Source organism: Narcine bancroftii, chromosome 1 (assembly GCF_036971445.1).
Source record: "Narcine bancroftii isolate sNarBan1 chromosome 1, sNarBan1.hap1, whole genome shotgun sequence".
Classification (NCBI taxonomy): domain Eukaryota; kingdom Metazoa; phylum Chordata; class Chondrichthyes; order Torpediniformes; family Narcinidae; genus Narcine; species Narcine bancroftii.
Genome location: NC_091469.1, coordinates 132,363,675 through 132,387,313, shown reverse-complemented (window position 1 = coordinate 132,387,313; position 23,639 = coordinate 132,363,675). Strand labels below are relative to the sequence as shown.

General features: G+C 41.1%; 1 protein-coding gene across 2 annotated transcripts in view; it reads right to left on the bottom strand.

Annotated features, from left to right (window-relative positions):
• The window catches only part of enpp6 (ectonucleotide pyrophosphatase/phosphodiesterase 6), a 93,770-nt gene that overhangs the window by 9,839 nt on the left and 60,292 nt on the right, over positions 1–23,639 (bottom strand). For both annotated transcript variants that reach the window (XM_069940287.1, XM_069940297.1), the window contains 4 exons: positions 20,334–20,475; positions 7,708–7,887; positions 4,525–4,662; positions 1,692–1,815 (listed from right to left, as the gene is read on the bottom strand). In XM_069940287.1, the coding sequence (XP_069796388.1) occupies positions 1,692–1,815; positions 4,525–4,662; positions 7,708–7,887; positions 20,334–20,475 (584 nt within the window). The remainder of the gene's footprint in view (positions 1–1,691; positions 1,816–4,524; positions 4,663–7,707; positions 7,888–20,333; positions 20,476–23,639) is intronic.

The following is a 23,639-nucleotide window of genomic DNA, read 5'->3' as shown; positions in this document are numbered from 1 at the left end:
GCATGGTTTTGTCAGGGGTAGATCATGTTTAACAAACCTGATTGAGTTTTTCAAGGGGGTTACAAAAAAGGTTGATGAAGGGAAAGCTGTGGATGTTGTCTATTTAGACTTTAGTAAAGCTTTTGACAAAGTTCCCCACAAGAGGTTAGGAAAAAAAGGTGGAGGCATTAGGTATAAATAAGGAGGTAGTGAAATGGATTCAGCAATGATTGGATGGGAGGTGTCAGAAAGTAGTGGTAGAAAATTGTTTGTCCAATTGGAGGCCGGTGACTAATGGAGTTCCTCAAGTATCGGTCCTGGGTCCAATATTGTTTGTTATATATATTAACGATCTGGAAGTAGGGGTGGAGAATTGGATAAGCAAGTTTGCGGATGATACAAAGATTGGTGGTGTTGTGGACAGTGAGGAAGATTACCATAGATTAAAAGGTGATTTAGGAAGGCTGGAGGTGTGGGCTGAGAAATGGCTGATGGAATTTAATACAGATAAGTGTGAGGTGTTACATTTTGGAAAGGCAAATCTAAATAGGTCATATGCATTAAATGGTAGGCTATTGAGATGTGCAGAGCAACAAAGGGATTTAGGAGTGATGGTAAATAGTACCCTCAAGGTTGATACTCAGGTAGATGGTGTGGTGAAGAAGGCATTTGGAATGTTGGCCTTCATAAATCGGAGTACTGAATTCAAGAGTAGGGAGGTTATGATGAAATTGTACAAAGCATTGGTGAGGCCAAATTTGGAGTACTGTGTACAGTTTTGGTCACCAAATTATAGGAAAGATATAAACAAAATAGAGAGAGTGCAGGGAAGTTCACGAGAATGTTGACAGGATTTCAAGATTTGAGTTACAGGGAAAGGTTGTGCAGACTAGGGCTTTTTTCTCTGGAGCGTAGAAGATTGAGGGGGGACTTGATAGAGGTGTTTAAGATTTTAAAAGAGACAGACAGAGTAAACGTGGATAGGCTTTTTCAATTAAGAGTGGGGGAGATTCAAACTAGAGGGCATGGTTTAAGATTGAAGTGGGAAAATTATAAGGGGAACATGAGGGGAAATTTCTTTACGCAAAGGGTGGTAGGGATGTGGAATGAGCTTCCGGCAGACATGGTCGAGGCGGGATCATTGGTTACATTTAAGGAAAGACTGGATAGTTACATGGATAGGAGAGGACTGGAGGGGTATGGACCGGGTGCTGGTCAATGGGACTAGGAGGGTGGGGATTTGTTACGGCATGGACTAGTAGGGCCGAATTGGCCTGTTCTGTGCTGTAAGTGGTTATATGGTTATATGGTAAAATGAATCGATCTGTAATTGTAGCAGAATTGCAGAAACATAATCCAACTATTGGCAGGTTGAGGGAGCTATTGGGACTGCAGCCAACAAATCTAACTGGGATGATATTTGGTTTTACAGATTCCTTTCTAACTAAATTCCTTTCAAATCTACTTTGCTTCACAATCAATTCTTTAAAAGTATCCTTAAATCCTCTCTCTCTGACTTTCAAACTACATTTGCGCATTGTACACCGTTTACCTCCTTCCAAAAGATTGTCTATTTTTAAAATGCAATCTGGTACATTATTTGCCATGGAATCACAAGATAACTTCAAGCTATTTTGCTAGATGTAAATGTGGCAATGCAGTATCTTGTTTTGGATATTTGATTACAATTAGGGCATTGTATGTGGAGATACCTGGTCCATAAGCCAGAAAAAATCCCTTCATGTCCATCAGCTCATTGTCATAACCATGCCATCCATGCTGCCAAGCCATCTTGTTCCCTGCTTCATTCTGCAAATAAGGCAATTTTTCTATATTCTGAAAGAAAACAAACACCCGTCACCTCGAGCTGCTCAAAAAAAGTCAGAAGGTTATTTTACAGTGGCTTTCCTTGGACAAATGCATTATATAATGAAGGTCAAAAGTAAAGCATGAAAGTCCACAGACACTGTGGCTGAAGTAGAAGCACAATGCTGGGAACACTCAGCAGGTCAAACAATGTACTTTATATAACAAATATGAAGATACATAACCAGCATCGAGCCCGTCATTGAAACCCATGGAGACTTGATTAAAATATACAAATTGAACCCCGGTCCCGCTCGCTAGCACTGCCACCTGTTCTGTACAGTGAGAAGGATTTTTCAATGAGCAGTCTAATAGGTCCTGCTAACATTCATGTACAAGATAAAGTAGAAGGGTATGAGCACAATTACAGAGCATGGGAGCGGGGAGCGGGGAATGGAAATAAAGACCAATTGGTACAAAGCAAGGGCAGCAGGAAAATAATTTTGTGGGGTTCATTACCTCCAGGAAATGCCAGCCTGAATTTTAGCCTGGAGGAGAGTTCTGTGGAAGGGGCGATTGTGAGGTTGGAAAATCCAGAAATAACTGTTTCTCGAATATTCGACAGAATGTTCCCACTCAGTAGACACCCTGACTGATAGGGTGGAGGTAAACTAGAAAATCCACAGATGCTGGCGCCCAGTGCAGTGCACCAAAGTGTTGGAGAAACTCAGCAGTTTCCATGGGAAGTAGAAGTCAGTTGATGTTTCGGGCCTGAGCCCTTCTTCAGGAGTGTCAAAAATCAGGCAGATGACAGAATAAATATGTGGTGGAGGGGAGGGGAGTGGAAGGGTGAAGAAAAGGGGGAGGATCGCAGGCGGTCAAAGGTGGATACAAATGGGAGGATAGAAGAGGCTGAGAAGTGATAGAAGAGGGCAGAGAGGTAAGAAAGATAGCTCAGATAGGAGAAGTGGGAGAAGGGGATAGGAGCTGGGAGAAAGAGGGATAGGGAAAGAAAGAAACTGGATGTTAATGGAAATTGGAAAAGTTGATATTGATGCTGTCTTGTTGGAGACTACCAAGATAGAATGTTGTTCCTTCAGTTTGCAGATGGCCTCTGTCTGGCAGTATATGAGGCTGTGGTCAGACATGTCAGTGTGACAATGGTATGAGGAACTCAAGTAGTTGGCCACTAGAAGGTCTTTGCTCTTGCAGCAGATAGACCAAAATCAACCCATTAGCCTGTGTTCTTCCTCCTTGTCCTTCCCCCAACAGGTTTGGGCTCATCAGTACCCTTGCACTAGACATCCTGGTCTTAAATTTAATCCCTCTAGCAATGATGTCCAACAACCCATTTACCTTTTTGATATCACGCTGATTGCACCTTTCTTATTCCAGATTACCTCACTCAATGAGCTTTCTATCTGCTCACTCTAGGTATCACTGACATTCTCCCTGATCAGTAGTTTACCTCCCCTATCTCCAGAAAATGCCAAAAGCACACAGTTCTGATGAAGGGTCATTGGCCTGAAACATTCTCCTTCACCTTCTCCACAGATGGTGCCTTATTTGCTGAATGCTTCTAGCTTTGTTTCTAATTTCCATCTGCAGTACCTTGCCGCACAAAGAAATCACTTCAGGAACCACTTACATCTTCACTTCTGTTAATACAACTTGTTATTGTTTGAAGAGACAATGCCATTATCATCTTAGCAATACATAACAGCTGACGATCAGCTGAAAGTTCTTGCAAGTTGATGAATTAATTTTAAAGCTAATTCACAAGCACATCATTTTAAAAAAATGTAGACATGTAACACAGTAACAGACCCTTTAAGCCCAAGAGCCCGTGCCGTGCTAGTGACCTACAACCCTGGTACGTTTTTGAACAGTGGGAGGAATCCGGAGCACCTGAAGGAAATCCATACAGACACGGGGAGAATATACAAACTCAGGCAACACTGAATTTGAACCCTGGTCACTGGTGCTGTTACAGCATTTTGCTCACAGATACACTAACCACTCTGCCCTAAATAATTTACAAAAAAGAAACACTTCTTACATTCATGGAATGAACAAACCCTGATAATAACAATTCTACTTCCATTCACCTGCCAGTATTTCAAAGGACTTTCAGCGCTGATTTTTTTTCCCCCCCATTGCCTTAGTTCCTGATTTTCCTTGGAACATGACCATTGAAATCCGTGTCCTCCACTCTCTCAGATTCTGCATTCTTGACCTGAGAAAGGCTTCTCCTAATTTACTCATCAAAACATTTCAAGAGTTCTCTGATATTGCTCCTTCAATGCTTTAAGTAAAATAATCCCAATGAATGGAACACACAGACGGAATACAAAGTCGTCCGTTTATTAAGTTCATTAGTAAGGATTGTACTGCCTTCAACATGGGGACGAGTAGGGTAGTGGTTAAATTACTCAACTTAACAGAAAGAGGTTGACTCGAGATTGAATTCCCCAAGTACCACAGTGGGAACCGGAGTCGTGTAATAAATTGAGTTGGAATTTTTAAAGAAGCCAGCTTAGTGATAGAAAACCATGCAACTCATGAAACCCATCTGGCTCCCTCTTGTCTTTCAGAGGGAAAAAATCTGCCATCCTTCCCAAGCTTAGCTCTAAGTGGTTTCAGATCCTCCACTATGGTTGATTTTTAACTGCCATTGATGATCACATCAAGTGAATAAATGTTTTAAAAAAAAAAATCATGATTCTATTTCACTATTACCTCAATAATAAACCACCCTGGGTTAGCAACTAGAGTCAGTGGTGCCACAAATTTCCCATCTTTATAATGATATCGATGTGGAATTTCTTCTTTCTTGTACACATTCATTTCCTTCACTTTTTTCAAGCCGTTGTATACCTAGTGAGATCAAAGAAGTAATATTGATTATTTAGTTAGATGGTTTTACAATAATCTGTCATTGTTCTCAAAAAGCATAATAAATAATTACTATATTTGGTGGTGTATAAGAATGAATTTGAACCTTAAAAATGTCACCCCAAAACCAGGGGTCATCTTATATGCCAAGTATAACATCCGAACAATAATATTCTGTGGTTTAGTGCGTTCCCCACGGCGATAGAGAACAGCATAAAACACTCGCATAACACTTATGGTCTTTTCACTAAATATTTTTCTGTTGAAACTTACATTTCAGAAGCTGGATTAATTGTAATGTTATATTAAAACAATAAAAATGCATTTTAAACCTGTCTACACACCTTAAAGTAATAGCACAGCAAACAAAGCTAACCGTCACCATATACAACAGCCTAAGTGACGTCACCAGCTGGAAATGTTTGATGTATGTTATGACAGGCGATTGACAGTATTTTGCCATTACTTGAAATTAATTGGCTAAATTTTAAATAACTAAGACTGTGTGGCTTATGTTAGGTCTGCTTTGTTCATGAATGAGTGAGACAAACACCAGGCTGAGTCGAAATCAGGGTTCTTTGTTCTTTATTACCGGATTGTAACACTTGCGACTAACCCTGTTAGTCGGAGAATGCATTCTGCCGTTATCAGCAAAATGGTGATTTTTTATACCCTTGGATATGTGCTTAGAACATCATCATATCATTACTTGTCCAATGACTAAAACTGTTGCTATCCTTTCCCTGCTAGCTTCCTGCCTCTCAATCCATCAATGTCTCTCTTATCTTGTAAGTACAAGGATGCATTCACATCTTGTTACAGCCCTGTCCATCTCCCAAACACTCCCTGTAACTCCTTACACATTCCCATCTCATGATGTTTTACCTTACACTTAGTCGTGTGCCTAACAGCACACTGGCCAGTTGCTAAAGAACTATTGGGGAAGTAAACTCTCAGCGGTAAGTGCCAGACTTGGAGTAGTCCTATACCTGTAGCGGTAAGTGCTAGACTTGGGGTAGTCCTATACCTGTAGCTCAAAACATACAAGTTAAGTGAAAATTCTTGGGTTATCTTATACACCTTATTCGGCAACATTTTTGGTAACAAAGTTTCATTTGAAATCTGCTTTAATTGTGGGTTAATCTATTTTCAGTTCTGAGCATCAGTCCTTCAGTTAAATGACCAAAGCTGCAACTACTTTGGAGAAGTGTGTACTTGTAGAACTATTTACAGATTTGGCCTCCTTTGAGAAAAAAAAAAGTCTTTTTTTTCTCAGAGATATTTCAATAAGTCTCAAAATGCTGATAAAGAAACACATAATCTGCAGGTGCTGGAATCTTGAACAAGCAAGGGTTGCTGGAGGAACTCTGCAGGACAGGCAGCATTCATGGACAGAAATGGTCAGTCAACGTTTTAGGTCAGGGTCCTTTATCAAGACCACAGAGGAAACCTGTATAATTTTCACAAGGTTGACAACTGGATTCTGCAGTGAGATCCGTAGCAAGAATGTTCAAAAGGTAAGACATTTGTGTCATCTTCACAAAGAAGATGGTGTAAGAAACCAAAAGGCTTTTAAGAAAATATTTTAAAACAGAGATGCAAACCAGTTGGCCTTCACACTAACCAATGAGCTTTTTTGTTGGAATTTAACTGAACCTCTCTGATGCGCCTGTCCACAAAAAATATAAATAGCTGGAGAACCACTAGTTTACCAGTACTGGATTCATGCTCAGTCCTTTTGAATGCTTAATGCTCAGATCATTACGGGAATGGAACCCATTCATTCAAAAACTGATGAAGCCTACAGTAAAGCAATTCTGTAAGATAATGGTCAAAATATTGAACAGGGTGACAGTCCCTTAAGAGGACAACAGCCTAATTCATTGAGATAGAATGGACATTACAGCACCTCTTACTTACAGCAAACAGACAATTAAGTTAAAGATAAAATAAATGTGGGAAGATTGCATCAAAGTGCTATGGACAAATTGGAAGGAGCCATGTCTGATCAGTCAAAGCACTCGTTCCATAATTTTGCAGTGGTTCCAGTATATATTCTGTTGCAGACATGTTATTATTAATTTTTAGGTTATAATACATATTTTTAGTAAAGTTACTTTGTGGGATGGACAGGGAAACGTGCAGACACAGGTAACACACATACTGGAGAATGTTTGTCTGGAACTGAAGCAGTCATAAACCAAAGGTGATTGTTCCATTGAAAGTTTGAAACAATGGATGTTTGCTAAAGAAGACACCTGAGTAAACAAGCAGGAGGCCATCTGCCTCATACTTTTGGAGAAATTGGAAATTGAAACATATAAATCATGTATTGCTCAAGCAAGTCATGTGGTTAAAAACACTTGAAAAACACGCTGTTTAGAATTCAACCAGTATCGCCTGGACACAGAATTAAAGTGGTTTTTGGAGAGGATAGCCACTTCCACTCTTTCTCTTGGTCAAGAGAAAGCAAGATCATTCTTCCAGTTAGATCATAACCATTTTGATGGTTACCTTGTTTAACCCTTGCCTAGGTTTGTGAAAGCATTTCAGAAATCACAAGTTCCATAACATCTATGTAAGAGAGGGGAATTGTGAAATCATTTGTATGAAGAAACATTTCTCTGAAAGCAACTTGACAAGAATTTGTGAGTTTTGAGAAGTCTGATAACTAGGTGTCTCAAAATACTTTGTAATTTTTCTGAACATCAATTAAAAAATTTTAAATTTCAACACAAGATGTTTAAGACTGAACTTTGAATTTGAATCATCTCTTCAGAATAGTGCCTGAACTGTAATGTTTTTGGTGACTCATACATCTGTGTATAGTTGGGGCTTATGTTTATAAGATTTTATATTATTAATAGTTAGTAATAAAAATTATTGTTTAGAGGATAGCATTGTCTTGGTGAATTTTGATTGCAATCTTGAGATTGGCAAATTCATCCAACATGCATCAATGGGTCTAATGCTAAAATTTATCCTCAAATTTCTTGCAATTGTATGCTGTGATATCTTAATACCAACCTTGTTCAGCTTTCCATTTTGAGGCCACAGGCTCACCACAGATCCCCGATCCATTACAACCAATATATCTATCATGTTGATATATTTATCGAGTTCGATAACCTTATCCATCCAGAAAATGTCTGTCATTCCGTGATCCGAAAACAGAATAACGTTCAAGTCATTCTGGAGACCTGCCTCCTGTTGAAGTACAAAATAGTAAATTCCAGGTTCAGTTTAATTTTCCATACAGTATATTATAAGCACGTTAATATAATTTATAGCAGTGTTTGGAACTACATCTGAAAATATTGGAGGAAGATGTGATGAGTATTAGATTTAGGACCCATTTCACCCTTTATTTCTGGATTTTTTTTCAATACAGTACACTACTGTCCCTTTGGCCCACAATATCATGCTGACCCATAAATTATCTCAAGCTGTGACATTTCATTCAGTTGAATCCGATATGCACTGCAGATGATAGAGAAATATCAGCTTTCAACAAACCAGTCCCAAAGTGTAAAAAACATTAATTTCAAGGGGTGAATTTTCGATTGAAGGTGAATGGTAACATTTCCCCAGGAATTGGTGTTAGGACCATGTTTTCTTTATCCATCTGAGATGACCTAAACTTGGGATACAAGCCACAGTTACCAGATTTGCAAATAATATAAAACTTGGCAATAATGTTAACTGTGAAGAGAATAGTGAAGGATTGTAGCAGGATATAAACAGTCCAATGGAATTTATAGACACAAAGCAGATGTGGTTTAGTAAGGGGTAATGAGAGGTGATGCCTTTTCATAGAAAGGGATGAGGAGGCAAAATATAATAAAGGATATTGCTCTTAAAGGGGTCCAAGAAGGGTCCAAGGCAACACAGTTTGTGTGGCGGTTCGCACAGTGCCTTTACAGCACCAGCAATTCTGACCACGGTTCAAATCCTGCACTATCTGGAAGGTGTTTGCACGTTCTCCCCGTGTCTGTGTGGATTTTCCCTGGAGGCTCTGGATTCCTCCCACTGTTCAAAGCATACTGGGAGTGTAGGTTAATTGGATGTAAATTGGGCGGCACGGGCTCATGGGCCGAAATGGCCTGTTGCAGTGTTGTTTGCCTAAATTTAATTTTTAAAAAATTAAAAATAAAGAGCAAAGGGGATCATAAAGATATGTATGCAAAAATCATCAAGAGGGGCAGAGCAGCTTGAGAAAGCAGTTAATAAGGCATAACATTTCAGAATTTCATCATTAAGCCCCTGGAGGACAGAAACAAGGAAATCATACTAAACCTTTATAAAACTCTGGTTCAGCCCCAATTTGAATACAATAGAGTCTTCAGAAAACAATGACAATAAGAAACAATAACATTAACAAAATGGGTGACATGGTTAGCGTAGCCGTTAGCACAACAACGACCAGTGTTCAAATCCAGCGCTGTATGCAAGAAGTTTGGACATTCTCTCCATATCAGCGTGAGTTTCCTCTAGGGCCTCTGGTTTCCTCCCACTGTTCAAAACATATTTGGAGCTGTAGGTCACTTGAATGTAATTGGGTGGCACGGGCTCATGGGCCAGAAGGGCTGCATGTCTCAATTTAAAACTTAAGTTTAATTTAAAAAAACAATGAGCGATTAGAACCATAGAACACTGCAGCAAACAAACAGGCCCTTCAGCCCATCTGGTCTGTTCTGGTCCATTATTCTGCCTCGTCCCATTGACCCACAGTCCTTCATACCACACCCATCCAAGTTCCTATCCAATTTTTGCTCAAATATCAACATTGAGCCCACATTCACCACTTAAGCTGGCAGATCATTCCACACTCTCACTACATGCTGCATGAAGAAATTCCCCTAATGCTTCCTGTAAACATTTCACCTTTTATCCTTAACCCATATCCTCTAGTTCTTGTCTCATCTAACAAGAGTGGAAAAAGCCTATATGCATTGACTCTATAGCCCTCATAATTTTGTACACCTGTAACAAATCTCCCCTCATTCTCCGATGCACCAGGGAATAAAAACCTAACTTATTTAACCTTCCCCTATAACTCAGCTCCTCAAGTCCTGTCATCATCCTTGTAAATTTTCTCTGCACTCTTTCAATCTTATAGATATTTTTTTATGTAGGTAGATGACCAAAACTGCACACAATGCACCATTGAAAAAAAAATTTAGATATATAGTATGGTGACAGGCTTTTTGGCTCACAAGCCCATGCAAATTACTCCCAATTGACCTACACCCCATGTACATTTTTAAGGTGAGGGAAAACCAGAACACCCAGGGACAACCCACACACACATGAGGAGAACATACAAACTCCTTGCAGACAGTGTGGGGTTCGAACCTAATCCCAAATGCTGGCACTATAACAGCACTGTGCTAACCGTTTCACTAACCTTGCAGTGTGCCTCATCAATGCCTTATACAGCTTCACCATAACATCCCAACTCCAATACTCAGTACTTCATATATGAAGATCAATGTGCCAAAAGCTCTCTTTGTGACCCAATCCATCTATGACTCCACTTTCAGGGAATTATGCATCAGTATTTCCTTCCATTTACTGTGTATGTCCTACCTTGGTTTGTCCTACTGAAGTGCAATACCTCATATTTGTCTGGATTAAATTCCATCTGCTATTTTTCCAGCCGGTCAAGATCCCTCCGCAAAATTTTAAAGCCTTTCTCGCTGTCTACTACATCTCCAATCTTTGTGTCATCTGCAAATGTGTTGCTCCAAGTTATCACATTCTCATCTAGATCATATATAGTTGACAATCACAATGGACCCAGCTCCAATCCTGGAGACACACCACTATTCACAGGTCACTAGTTAGATAGGCAATCTTTACTACCATTCTGGCTTCTTCCACAAAGCCAATGTATAATCTAATTTACAACCTCACCCTGAATACCATGTGCCTGAACCTTCTGATCAACCTTCCATATGGGGCCTTGTCAAAAGTCTTATTAAAGTCCATGCAGATAACACCCTCAGATTTTCCATCATCAACTTTCCTGGTAACCTCCTCGAAAAATAAGATTGGTTAAACATGACCTACCAGGCCTAAAGCCAAGTTGACTATCCGCAATCAGTTGCTGTCTATCCAAGTAAGAGCATAAGAAATAGGATCAAGAGTAGGCCATCAAGCCTACTCTGCCATTCAATAAGATTATGGCTGATCTGATGATTGGCTCATCTCCAGCTACCTTCCTTTTTCCCACATCCCCTACTATGCAAAAATCTATCCAATCATATGTTTACTGAGGTAGCCTCTACTGCTTCCATGGGCAGAGAATTCTATAGATTCACCACTCTCTGGGAAAAGCAGTTACTCCTCATCTCCATCCTAAATCTACTACCCTGAACCTTGAGGCTATGCCCCCTACTTCTCGTCTCCCCAACAATGGAAACAACTTACCGACCTCAATCTTATCTTTGCCTTTCATCATTTTATGTTTCTATAAGATTCCCTCTTATTTTTCTAAATTCCAGCGAGTACAGTCCCATGCGATTCAATCACTCTTCATAAGCTAACCCACTCATCTCTGGAAACAATCTAGTGAACCTCACCTGCACTGCCTCCAAGGCCAGTATATCCTTCCTCAGGTTAGGAGACCAGAACTGCATGCAGTAAATCACAAAATTCTGAAGACAACATGCATGAAGTAAAAGCACAAAATGCTGGAGAAGCTCAGCAGGTCAAACAGGGTCCTTTACGTAGCAAAGGCAAAGATACAGAACCGATGTTTCAGGCTTGAGCCCTTCAAGATACTTTGATGAAGGGCTCAAGCCCGAAATGGCAGTTGCGCATCAGAAATGCATGCAATACTCCAAATGCACCTCACCAGTACCCTGTACAGTTGGAGCGTAACCTCCCTGCTCCTAAACTCAGTCCCGCTAGCAATGAAGCCAACATTGCATTCGGCCTTCTGATAGCCTGCTATACCTCCAAACAATCCTTTTGCGATTCATGTACCAGCAGTACCAAGACCTTCTGCACCGCAGCATGCTGCAGTTGCTTGTCAATGAAGTAAAAACCTGATCTTCCATTTTTCCTTCCAAAGTGAATAACCTCACACTTATCCAATCTCTTAGAAAACCTTGCAATAACTTACTAACTGCTAACATCAGGCTCAGCAGTTTATAATTTCTCAGATTACTCTTTATACAACAGAACAATATAAGGTTCCCTGACTGGTGGCAAAGGACTTTTTAAATTATCTCTGTTGGGGCCCCTGTAATTTCTACACTCGCCTCTCACCAGGTCCGAGGGAATATCCTGTCGAGCCCTGGGGTTTTATCCAGCCTTAATGTACTCAAATCAGCAAGCACCCCCTCCTCTTTTACTGTATAGGGTCCATGACCTCACTGCCTATTTGCTTCACTTCTATAGACTCTGTATAAATCTGAGTAAATACAGATGTAAAAGATCTATTTAAGATCTCCCTATCTCTTCTGGCTCCATTCATAGCTGATCACTATATTTTTCAAAAGGACCAATTTTGTCCTTTACGTTCCTTTTGCTCTTAATATACCTCTAGAAACCCTGAGAAATTTCCCTCACCTTATTGCCAAAGCAATCTTATGTCTTCGTTTAGCCTTTAAGATTTCCTTTGGAAGATTTTTCTTGCATTTTTTATTCTCATCAATTACTTCATTTGCTCCTTGTTGCTTATATCTGCTGTATACATCCTCCTTCTTTTTAACCAGTTTGTTAATATCCCTCGAAAACCAAGGGCTGTTAATTTTGCCTTTAATTCTGATGGGAGCATACAAGCTCTAAATTCTCAAAATTCCTCCTTTGTAGCCTCCCATCTTTGCCAGAAAACAACCTTACCCAATCCACACTCAGCAGATTCTTTCTCATTCCCTCAAAATTGGCCTTTCTCCAATTTAGAGTCTCAACCCAGGGACTAGACCTAACCTTGTCCATAATTATCTCAAAATGAATGGCTACATTTACGAGGATAGATTAGGGAGGTTGAGACTGTTTCCTTTGGAGAAGAGGAGAGACATGCTAGAGGTACTGTATATAAACCTCTGAGGGAACTGGATTGATTGGATATTGGGAGGCTGATACTTCTGTGCTGGGATCAAGAATTCGAGATCACAGTTATTTAAAAAAAAATAAAGAGCAAGGGAATTGAGCATGATGAGGAAAAACCATTCCATGCATGCAGTGAACTGTGTGTGGATTAGACGGCAAACCCCTCCTTTTGGCTCCACCACCATTGGTCCCGATATAAACCCAGTTTTCCCGCCTTACCTCAGATTTACCTAAAGACCTCTGTAAATACCAGCTGTTAGTTGTAAGTTAATAAAAGCTTGTTCGTGCTCCTCACAAATCTTCGAGTTCTATCAATCACGTTACAATTTTATTAGCTTGCTTTTGAAGATGAGATGGAAACCCTCTTCAATCCTGGCATACTTCAGGTCGACCCACTGTCCCAAGAGACCCTGGAGGAATTCACCTACTGGTTGGAGTGCTTCCAGTCCTGCATAGCGGCCACCCAAAAGGTCTTCCATTTTGATGGCCTCCGGAGATTGGCCCTCCTCTCTCAAGTCAGCCCCAAGGGATACAAGGTTATCAGGGACTGTGCGACATATGAGAGAGCCATTGAAGGCCTGAAGGCCCACTACTTGAGGCCCCAGAACAACGTGTTGGTGAGACATCAATTCTCACAACGTCGGCAATGGCCGAGTGAACCGCTGGGCAACTATGGACGCTGACGAGAAAGTGCCACTACGAGGCAGTCTCAGCCCAGGTGAGGGAAAAAGAACAAGTCCGGGATACACTCATGGCAGGAGTGAAATTGAGGTTTGTGCGGCAGCAACTATTGGAGTTGGGGAAGAAGGACCTTGCCAGTACCCTCGATCTAGCGAAATCCTTCATCAGGCCCAACCTCACTAATGAAAATGGTGAGGTTTCTCAGAAAGCCTGGCCTGCAGTGCACACCTGCCCCAGGTACTGACCACTGTGGCCAAACACGACCGGGAGAGCTACTTTTGCAGACTCCACCTGCTCAGGGTGCAGTAAGAGGGGACATTAGGCAAAAGCCCATCAGGCAAAGGGGAACCCCAGGAAGACTATTGCAGGCGCAGCCCCTGAACAGTCGTACACCCCGTGCCCAAGGCTGGAAATGTGGGACCACACCTCTCCATGCTCTTGCCGCCGCCATTTTGCTGCACCTCGTGGCGGGAATCACTAACAGAAGAGAAGCAATGGCGGGAATGGCAGCCATTTTGCTGCTCCTTGTGGTCGACGTTACCTCCCCGGCCTTTAGATCAAGACGAAGGCAGCAGGGGGAGCGATGTAACCTCTGGAGTGCTGGCATCAGTCAACCTCGACCAAGTGAAACCCCACCAGCTGAGTAACTCGACGATGGAGGTGAGGGTGAACGGACATCTGACAGACTGTTTAATAGACACTGCCTCAACAGAGAGCTTTATAAACTATACAATACAAAATTAAAGGTTTGCCTGTGACGGATTATGTTATATTTTATATTGTATATAGATATGTTTTAAAGGAGATAAATCGTGACAAGTTTTTTTAGTGTAGGTCACATACAGACATCTCAAAATAGACCTCATTTAATATGCCAGATCTCTTCTCAAGCCAGACAGTCCAGGCTCCGGGTGCCTTTGTAAAAACTTTGAAGAATGCCTATAAGGACTTCACAAGTAGGTGTTAATTGGACATGCTGTGGAGTAATGGATTATTGTTTTAGAAAGCAACAGATGAACCAATTCAGAAGATTAGGTCTGGAGCTGCAGTCTGTGGGTCATGTGGTTTTCTCTAAGAGAGAGAGAGAGAGAGAGAGAAAGAAAGAAAGAATTCAGTGCTTGAGTTCCACAGCAGCAGCTGGGACTGGAACAAGACAAGCTGGCAAACTGGTGGAAAAACCCCATTTTGAAGATGAGTTGTGAGTTTTTAGTTCAGCCTGGTCAAAGCCCTTGTGGTCCATACAAGAGGAGAGGGGTGGCTGTATAATGTTTCACTTGCAATAAGGGAAACAAAAAGGAAGTCTGTGGAGACCTGAAAGAAAAAGGTTATCATCTGGAAAACCCTGATGGGGCAAGTTTCTTCAGCCACTATTGACCAAGCAACTATAGTAAGTTTGACATCGATGGTAGGGAAACAAATGCAAGGAATTCTTAGGGATAATATGTATAAATATCTGGATAGGCAGGGATTGTTCAGGAACACCCAACATGGGTTTGTGAGGGGAAAGTCATGTTTGATGAATCTTGTTGAAGTTTTTGAAGTGACCAGAAAGGTTGATGAAGGTAGAACAGTTGAGGTGGTCTATTTGGATTTTAGTAAGGCTTTTGATAAGGTTCCACATGGAAGGTTAGTGAAGAAGGTTCAATCTCTAGGGATTAATATAGAGATAGTCAGATGGGTTGAGCAGTGGCCGGAAGATAGGCATCAGAGAGTCATGGGGAACAACTGTCTGTCAGGATGGAGGCAGGTGATGAGCAGTGTGCCTCAGGGATCGGTGTTGAGTCCTTTGTTGTTCGTCATTTATGTTAATGATTTGGATGATAGGGTGATAAATTGGGTGAGTAAATATGTGGATGATACAAAAATAGGGGGAGTTGTGGATAGTGAAGAGGGTTTTCATGGACTACAGAAGGATTTGGACTGTTTGGAAAAGTGGGCTGAAAGGTGGCAGATGGAGTTTAATGTAGATAAGTGATAGGTGCTTCATTTTGGGAAGAATAACCAAAATAGGACATATGCAGTGAAGAGGAGGGCATTGAGGAATGCTGAGGAACAGAGGGATCTTGGAATAATGGTTCAGCGTTCCTTGAAGGTAGATTCCCATGTAGATAGGGTGGTGAAGAAGGTGTTTGATATGCTGGCCTTTATAAATCATATTTATATAAAATATAGGAGCTGGGAGGTGATGTTGAGACTGTTTAAGTCATTGGTGAGGCTAAGTTTGGAGTATTGTGTGCAGTTCTGGTCTCCAAATTATAGGACGGATATAAATAAAGTAGAGAGGGTTCAAAGAAGGTTTACAAAAATGTTGCTTGGTTTGCAGATTCTTCAATACGGAGAAAGATTGAGTAACTGGGACTTTATTCGTTGGAGCATAGAAGGTTGAGAGGGGATTTGATAGAGGTATTTAAAATTATGAAGGGAATAGATAGAGTAGATGTGAATAGGCCCTTTCCCCTGAGGGTAGGGGAGATTGGAACAAGGGGTCATAAGTTAAGGGTTAGGGGGCAAAACTTTAGGAGTAATATAAGAGGGTGCTTCTTCACTCAAGAGTGGTGGCTAAGTGGAATGATTTACCGGAAGAAATAGTTGCAGCAGGGTCAATTCTGTTATTTACGAGGAGGCTAGATGAGTACGTGGATGTGAGGGGATTGGAGAGTTATGGGCATGGGAGTGGGTAGGTGGAACTAGTGGAATTTCACATAAATCGGTGTGGACTAGAAGGGCCAATTTGGCCTGTTTCCATACTGTTAATTGTTATATGGTTATATAAGACGTCGAAGTACTCGAGATGGCAGAGGTCGACAGCATCGAGTCCACGCTGCTGAAGATCCAGCTGCGCTGGATGGGTCACGTCTCCAAAATGGAGGACCATCGCCTTCCCAAGATCGTGTTATATGGCGAGCTCTCCACTGGCCACCGTGACAGAGGTGCACCAAAGAAAAGGTACAAGGACTGCCTAAAGAAATCTCTTGGTGCCTGCCACATTGACCACCACCAGTGGGCTGATAACGCCTCAAACCGTGCATCTTGGCGCCTCACAGTTTGGCGGGCAGCAGCCTCCTTTGAGGAAGACCGCAGAGCCCACCTCACTGACAAAAGGCAAAGGAGGAAAAACCCAACACCCAACCCCAACCAACCAATTTTCCCTTGCAACCGCTGCAATCGTGTCTGCCTGTCCCGCATCGGACTGGTCAGCCACAAACGAGCCTGCAGCTGACGTGGACTTTTTACCCCCTCCATAAATCTTCGTCCGCGAAGCCAAGCCAAAGAGAGATATAAGACACTAAAGTGGCTGATTGGTCAGGATCAGTTGTGGGTGTCCAACGAGCAAAAAATCTTTCTCTGAAAACCGACAAGAACCTTCCTGAGTGGTAACCATTTACCTTTCAAGCACCATATCCTGGTGAAATACATAAATGTTAAAATTCTGTGCACAGTATAAGAATTGCCTGATACCAGTAAACTTGGAGGAGTGAGAAGTGAGATTGGACTGCGAATCAAAGAACTTTTCTGAACTTATATACACATTATATACATGTGCGCTTAGAATTAGAAGAGGGTTAAGTTAGGCTAAGTTAATAGTAATAAGTTAAAGTTTGATCCTGTTTTCATGTTTAAAGATTATTAAAAGCAACTTTTGTTTAAGTAACCATTTGTCTTGGTGAATTTCTATTGCTTCTGGGTTTTGGGGTCCTCTGGACTCATAACACTCTAGCGGTCTAAATCCGTATATAACTCAAGGTTGCTTTGCCAGTTGATCGGGTGGTTAAGAAAGTGTACGGTGTGCAAGTCTTCATTAGTCTGGAGCTTATTATTTTCTATTTTTAACCTCTACTGTGCATTAAACGAGTAGTCCACTTTCAGTTCTATCTTAAGCTTATCAATGATAAATTATTTACATGTTATAATCTCCAAATTCAACTGCTCTACCATTCTTCCCACCAAACCTCTTCTGAAAGATCCAACAGGGTCAAAGCCCAAATACTTATTTCCTGGTCTGAATCCAGTACAGCCCTGACCTAATATATACTGGCTCTCTGTCTCCAACACATTCAATCCGAAATCTTCCTACTTGTTTGTAAAACCATTTGAGGATGTCATTTTTCCGATTGGCCAAATGTTACAAACTAAACTAACACTTTATGCATGGCAGGTTAACATAAAAAAAAACCATTCTGCTCAGGCATCTCTGAGGGTAGTGTCAATCTGTGTAAGTTCACAATAATGGGAAGGAGATTTACTGTTTGCTGTCTATTCTCTCACATTCACTGTCTGACTTAATATTAATCAGATGGCTAAGCTCCTGCTGTCTAATAAAATACAACTATTGACAATAGAATTGCTGTGGATGCAATATAACATGCCAGCTTTACACTGAATGACACTGTCAAACTGACAGCACATTGTATTTAGTTAATCAGTGTGAACCCACAATCAGGGCCAGCCTCACACACCTTCAGCTCTGTGCTGGCTCTGAAAACACAATTCATATCTCAACCCAACCTCCGCCCTCACATCTTTCCTGACCACAGAGCGATGTGGCACTAAGACTTCTTAATTACCACCTCTCTTTATGGGATTTTCTCACCGTATTAACCGAAGGCTTGTATCATCACTTCTTTCTTTTCGGAGTCTACTGGGCTTTTTCCTAACAATCAAAAATTAATGTCATTCATTCTCTCATAAAATTATACAATTGTTATAAAACAGATCATTCAGCCCACTGAGTCTATGGCAGATCCAACTTGTCAATCCTATCAGTCCCATTCCCCTGCTCTCTCTCCCCAAAGCACTGCAGATTCTCTCCGTTAGTTATTCAATTCCCTATTGGAGGTGCAGATTGATTCTGTTTTCATAACCTTTGCAGGCAGTATATTCCTGACAACCAATTAAAAAAGTACTTCCTGCACAACCTTATTGAAATCTTTAGCTAAAGTTTTAAAACACACCTCAAATCTTTGAAGTGTTTGAAGCAACATCGCTCTATCTAACCAGCCAATGCTCAATATAATCTTGCACACCTCTATCAAATACCTCTGAACAATCCCTCAAAGGAGAACAACGTCAGTTTCTTCTGTCTTAACTTACAGCTGAAATCTCTCATTGCTTGAGTAAATCATTTTTGCATCCTCTCAAGGACCTTTACATGCTCTCTACAATTAAATTGATTCATAATTAATGATTATCCACCCTAATCTACAAATAGGCAATAGATATTGAGACTGTAAATTTAACATCATCTGATGAAACTTAATTAAGCTGACACATTAATCTTTTTCTTCACACTACTCAGATGCTACCTGACATAGAACATAGAACAATACACCACAGTACAGGCCTTTTGGCCCTCGATGTTTTTCCTGCCTATATATTCCTACAAAAAAAAACTAAACCCTTTCTAACTCAAAACCATTTATTTTCTTTCATCTATGTGCTTGTCTCTTACATGCCTCCAATGTTTCAGCCTCAACCACTATCCCTGGCAAGGCATTCCAGGTATCCGCACCTCCCTGTGTAAAACTCTTACCCCTGATGTCCCCCCCCCTAAACTTACCTCCCTTCACTTTGTACCTGCTGAATTTTTATGTCAGACTTTCAGTGTTATGTGTCAGGGTAAAAGATGTAAATGAACAGTAAAGCTTGGGAAGGAATTGCACTCACAAAGATTAGTAATTAAAGGTGCACAGGTTAGACAGTGAATTGTTAAGGAAAGGAAGTAAAACAATAAAATTTTCGGGCACCTTACTGGAGAAACTCAGCAGGTCAAACATCTATAAAGATAAAGATGCATAACTGACATTAATATATGGAGAAATGTCAGGTGTCTGAATAAAAAGGTAAGGGGGGCAGGCATGGTGGGGGGCAGTGGATGAGCATGGTAGCAAAGAATAGGAGCAGGGTCGGCACCAGAACAAGTTGGGGCAATTAGGGTAACTGGGGGGGGCGGCGAGGGGAGGGAAGCACAATTTCCCACTTGAAAACTCACTCCCAAAACATCAGCAATATATCTTTGTGTCCCATGGACGCTGAAAGACAGCGAGGGGGGGGCAGAGATGGGGTGGTTGGTGTGGGCAGAAAAGTGGGAGCTTACCATGCAGCGTCCCAGGATCCATAGGCCTGTAAGGCCATGTTTCTTCTTGCGCGCATGCGCTAGTGCCAGCTGGTACATTGCCAATGGATTTGAGTACTCGGGCCACTAGTGCCCGATAAGTGAGATAAATGAGAACATAATAAATGAAAGGATACTAAGAAATATAGGGTAAGGATACCTTGGAGCAGCAGGGCAAACTGATGATGTGATTCAGAAGGCAAAAAGGATTCTTCCTATATTACATGATGCATAAAATCCACTCAAGCCTGTGTACAGTTCTAATCATTGCATTTCAGAAAGAATACCTTCGCGCTAGTGAAGGTGTATCAGAGATTTAATGAGGATTTTGCTGAGGCTGGACAATTGTAGTTATGAGAAGAAAATGAGCTTGGATAATTTCTTTGGAACAAGAAATTTGATAACAAATATTATTGAAGTACATAAAATGGTGGGGCGAGTAAACAGGACGAACAAAGTTAACCACTTTTCCATGGCAGTAAGCGATATTAATTAGACTAGAGGAAATGAGTTTAAAGCAATTAGTAGAGAGATATTGAGGAAAAATCCATTCATCAAATGAGTGATGGTGATTTGAAATGCCACAAGTGAAGCCCTCATTATATTTTCAAAGTACTCTACATGGGTGTGGACACTTGAAAAGCAAAAAACTTTCTTTGATTCAAATATACAACATTGCATAAAGTCATCATTACCCACAGCAGGTCTAAAACTGTGCCTTTCTTTCTGCTGATGAAGAAAAATGAGTGTCACAAGAAAGACGATGTGCATTCACGAAGCAGCCACATGTTTTTCTGACCTTAATTTTCATGCTCGTATCTTTTAAAGTCTCATCCAATACTTTGGTGGCTTCAATCCTCTGTTTTGACCAGGGGCCAAAATGGTGACCTTCGATATCAATGCGCTCAGTGTACACTGCAGCCATATCTGCCTTCCCCTGTCTAATCAGACAAATCACAGTTAAATAATGACAGACTTATCTTTAACGTGTACAATTCATGTCATTTTGCAATGGTTGAAAAATTCAAATGTTCATTTCAGAGCTGATTGAAGAACAGGGCAAGGCATCAATCCCATCAGAACATATCACAAAAACATTTACATCAAAGCAGCAGTCTGGTCTCTGTGGAAATGTTATACTGTAGAAAGAGGCGCACAATTCTTTTAACCATGATGCTTGGAATTGGGATAACAAAAACTAATGACAAAATAACAAATGAATGACAGACCTCCAAAAGGATAAATCTCAGAAACAAACCTGTTGCAAATCTGGCATAATTTTGCATTCTGCATCATTGTAAAATTCTAGAATTTGTTTCCTGATTTGCAATTATTAATTGCTCTTACATGTTGACATGACTTCTGTTGTTCTGCTCCATCACACTTTCTTCCTATGCATGGATGTACCCCAGGTGGATCACAAATCCTGCTATCCTATTGTTAATGCTGAAGGAGTGTCCACATCAGTGTGCGCGCAGGGGCGGATCAAAACTACTGACATTCCTCTCTACAGAGTAAAAGATAATGAAGAAAAGGAGCATTTCGCAATGGCTCCAGACTCAAATCACAACATTCTTGCCATCAACTTTTGCTTCAAAATACTCCATAATTGTAAATGAGTTTCAAAACTAATTGGAATCTATATGAATAATGATTCATAACCTTGAAAATTGAAGAAGGAGAAGTGTAAGAGCCCCCTCTTATGGCTAGAGGAATAAGATCTGTGCCATCTCTAATCTTTTTAAGCAGTTCATGGGAATTGAGGGTTACTTCCACTCATTAATTCTGATGTCACTGGCGAGACCAATGTGAGATCCTGATCTCCACTGTAGATGGGGTAGGGGTGCCAAACAAGAGAAGAGGGTGGATGGTTTGTAACCTTGTGCACTCTTTCTGCCATTTATACATATTCTCGATACCTGGACTCAAGATTTTCATCACCAGCTTGAATGCTCCCTCTCCACTTTGAGTGGCTATGTGTGAGAGGTTCCCAGAAGTCAGTAGAAAATGGTGCACTTCTTCAGTGAGGTTTCAAGCAGACGTTTGCTTCAAGTACGGTGATGGCTAAGAACATATTTTAAGTCAGACAACATACAATAAACTAAATCCACTGCTCATTTTGATTATTCTTTGCTTATTCCTTGAAGAAGAGCTCAGGCCCAAAACATCAGCAATATATCTTTGTGTCCCATGGACACTGAAAGACAGGCTGAGTTCCTCCAGCATTTTGGTGTCTTTTTACTACAATCATAGTGTCTGCAGACTTTCGTGTTGCACTCAATAGGGAACAGCAAAGCTTCACTCCTAGCTAAGCTCAATTTCTTCTATGCTCAATTTGACCACCAGTACAAGGAAGAATCCCCACATCCCCTGATGATCCTCTGTCAGTATCCAAAGATGAAGTGTGGGCCACCTTCAGGACAGTGAATCCAAGGAAAACATCTGGTCCAGACAAGGTATCAGGCCAAGCATAGAAAGCCTGTGCTGACCAACTGGCCATTGTATTCACGGATATCTTCAACATCTTACTCTGGCAGAGCATGGTACTTATTTGTTTCAAACAGGCCTCAATTGTACCCGTGCCCAGGGGTGTCAGTGACACTCACAACCATAGGGATGAAGTGATTTGATGGTCTGGAGATGAAGTATATCAGCTCCTGTCTTGAGTGGCGGCATGGATCTATTCCAATTTTCTTACCACAACAACAGGTCTTAGCTGATGCCATTTCACTGGCTTTGCACCAAACCCTGGAACACCTGGATAGCAAAGATGCAAACATCAGGATGTTCTTAATCAACTACAGTTCAGCATTCAACACCATCAACTACTCAAAATTGATCAGCAAACTCCAAAACCTAGGCCACCACACCCTACTGTGCAATTGGATCTTTTGGATTTCCTCACTTTCAGGCGCCAATTAGTGCAGATTGGCAAGAACAATTGGCGTAGAGGCTAGACGTGTAATCTCGACCTCTCTGGTCAGACTTTTAAGTACCCGTTTTATAACTTTGTTTTCAAGTTTTTAAATTTTAGTTTAAAGTATCAAGGAATTATTATGGCCACTAATGTAAAAAGATTAAACCTCAAGAGCAGAAGAAGTTACATTTTCGAAGTGCTGAAGATTTGGGGCCTAGACAACTTGATACAGCCCCAGGCTTAATCTCTTCAGTGTCAAACCTCAAAGACTGGCTGTGGGAGCTGGAAAAAAAATGTCTACTACTCACCAAGTGAAGGATGGCACTGGAATTACCCGTTCTCTGGAAGAAGGTGCGAGTTCCCAAGAAGTGGATCCCGATTTGGAAAGCCTTTCGATTTCAACGGAGGGAGCACGCAGGAAGACTCCATTGTTGGAAATGCATCAGGAAGCACTTCAATCTGAAGAAATCGCTTATCTTCGTGATTTCATGAAAAAACAAGATGCGGGGGGAGACCAGCAGCGACCCCCTGAGGAAGTCGGGGTGCCGTCGCTGGGAGTTCAGACCCGCAGTAAAACTTTTAAAATGCCTTCTGTTGAGTTGCAGCAGGAGCTGCAGTTACCTTGTTCTGCCATTATGTTAGAGAGAGCAGGGCTGAGCTTTTCTGACCTACAGTGTATGCAATTAAATGCAGTTATTCAATCTCTAATGAATGAAATGGTTCAAATGAATGCTAGTATAAGTTCAGAATTAAATACAGTTAAAGCACGTGTGGATGCATCTTATGAAGAATTTAAAAAATTTCAGACTGTTTTTTTGGACTGTAAACAACAAGTGACTTCTAACACAGAAAAAGTGTTGGGTTGAAAAATCAGTCATAGAACTGGGAGAACGTGAGATGGAGCTAGAGAAGAAAATAGACTACTTGGAGAATCAAAGCAGAAGGAATAATGTGAAAATTGTTGGTTTGCCAGAAGATATAGAAGGACAAGATCCTCTTTGTTTATTTAAAGACTGGATCCCGCAAGTATTAGGGCAAGAATTTTTTTCTGGGGGATTAGTATGGGAAAGAGCCCATAGAGCTTTAAGAAGAACACCCTTAGCTGGTCAACCACCGAGACCAGTAATAATTTGATGTTTGAGTTATTTGGACAGAGAAGCAATACTTCGACTAGCAGTGCAAAATGCG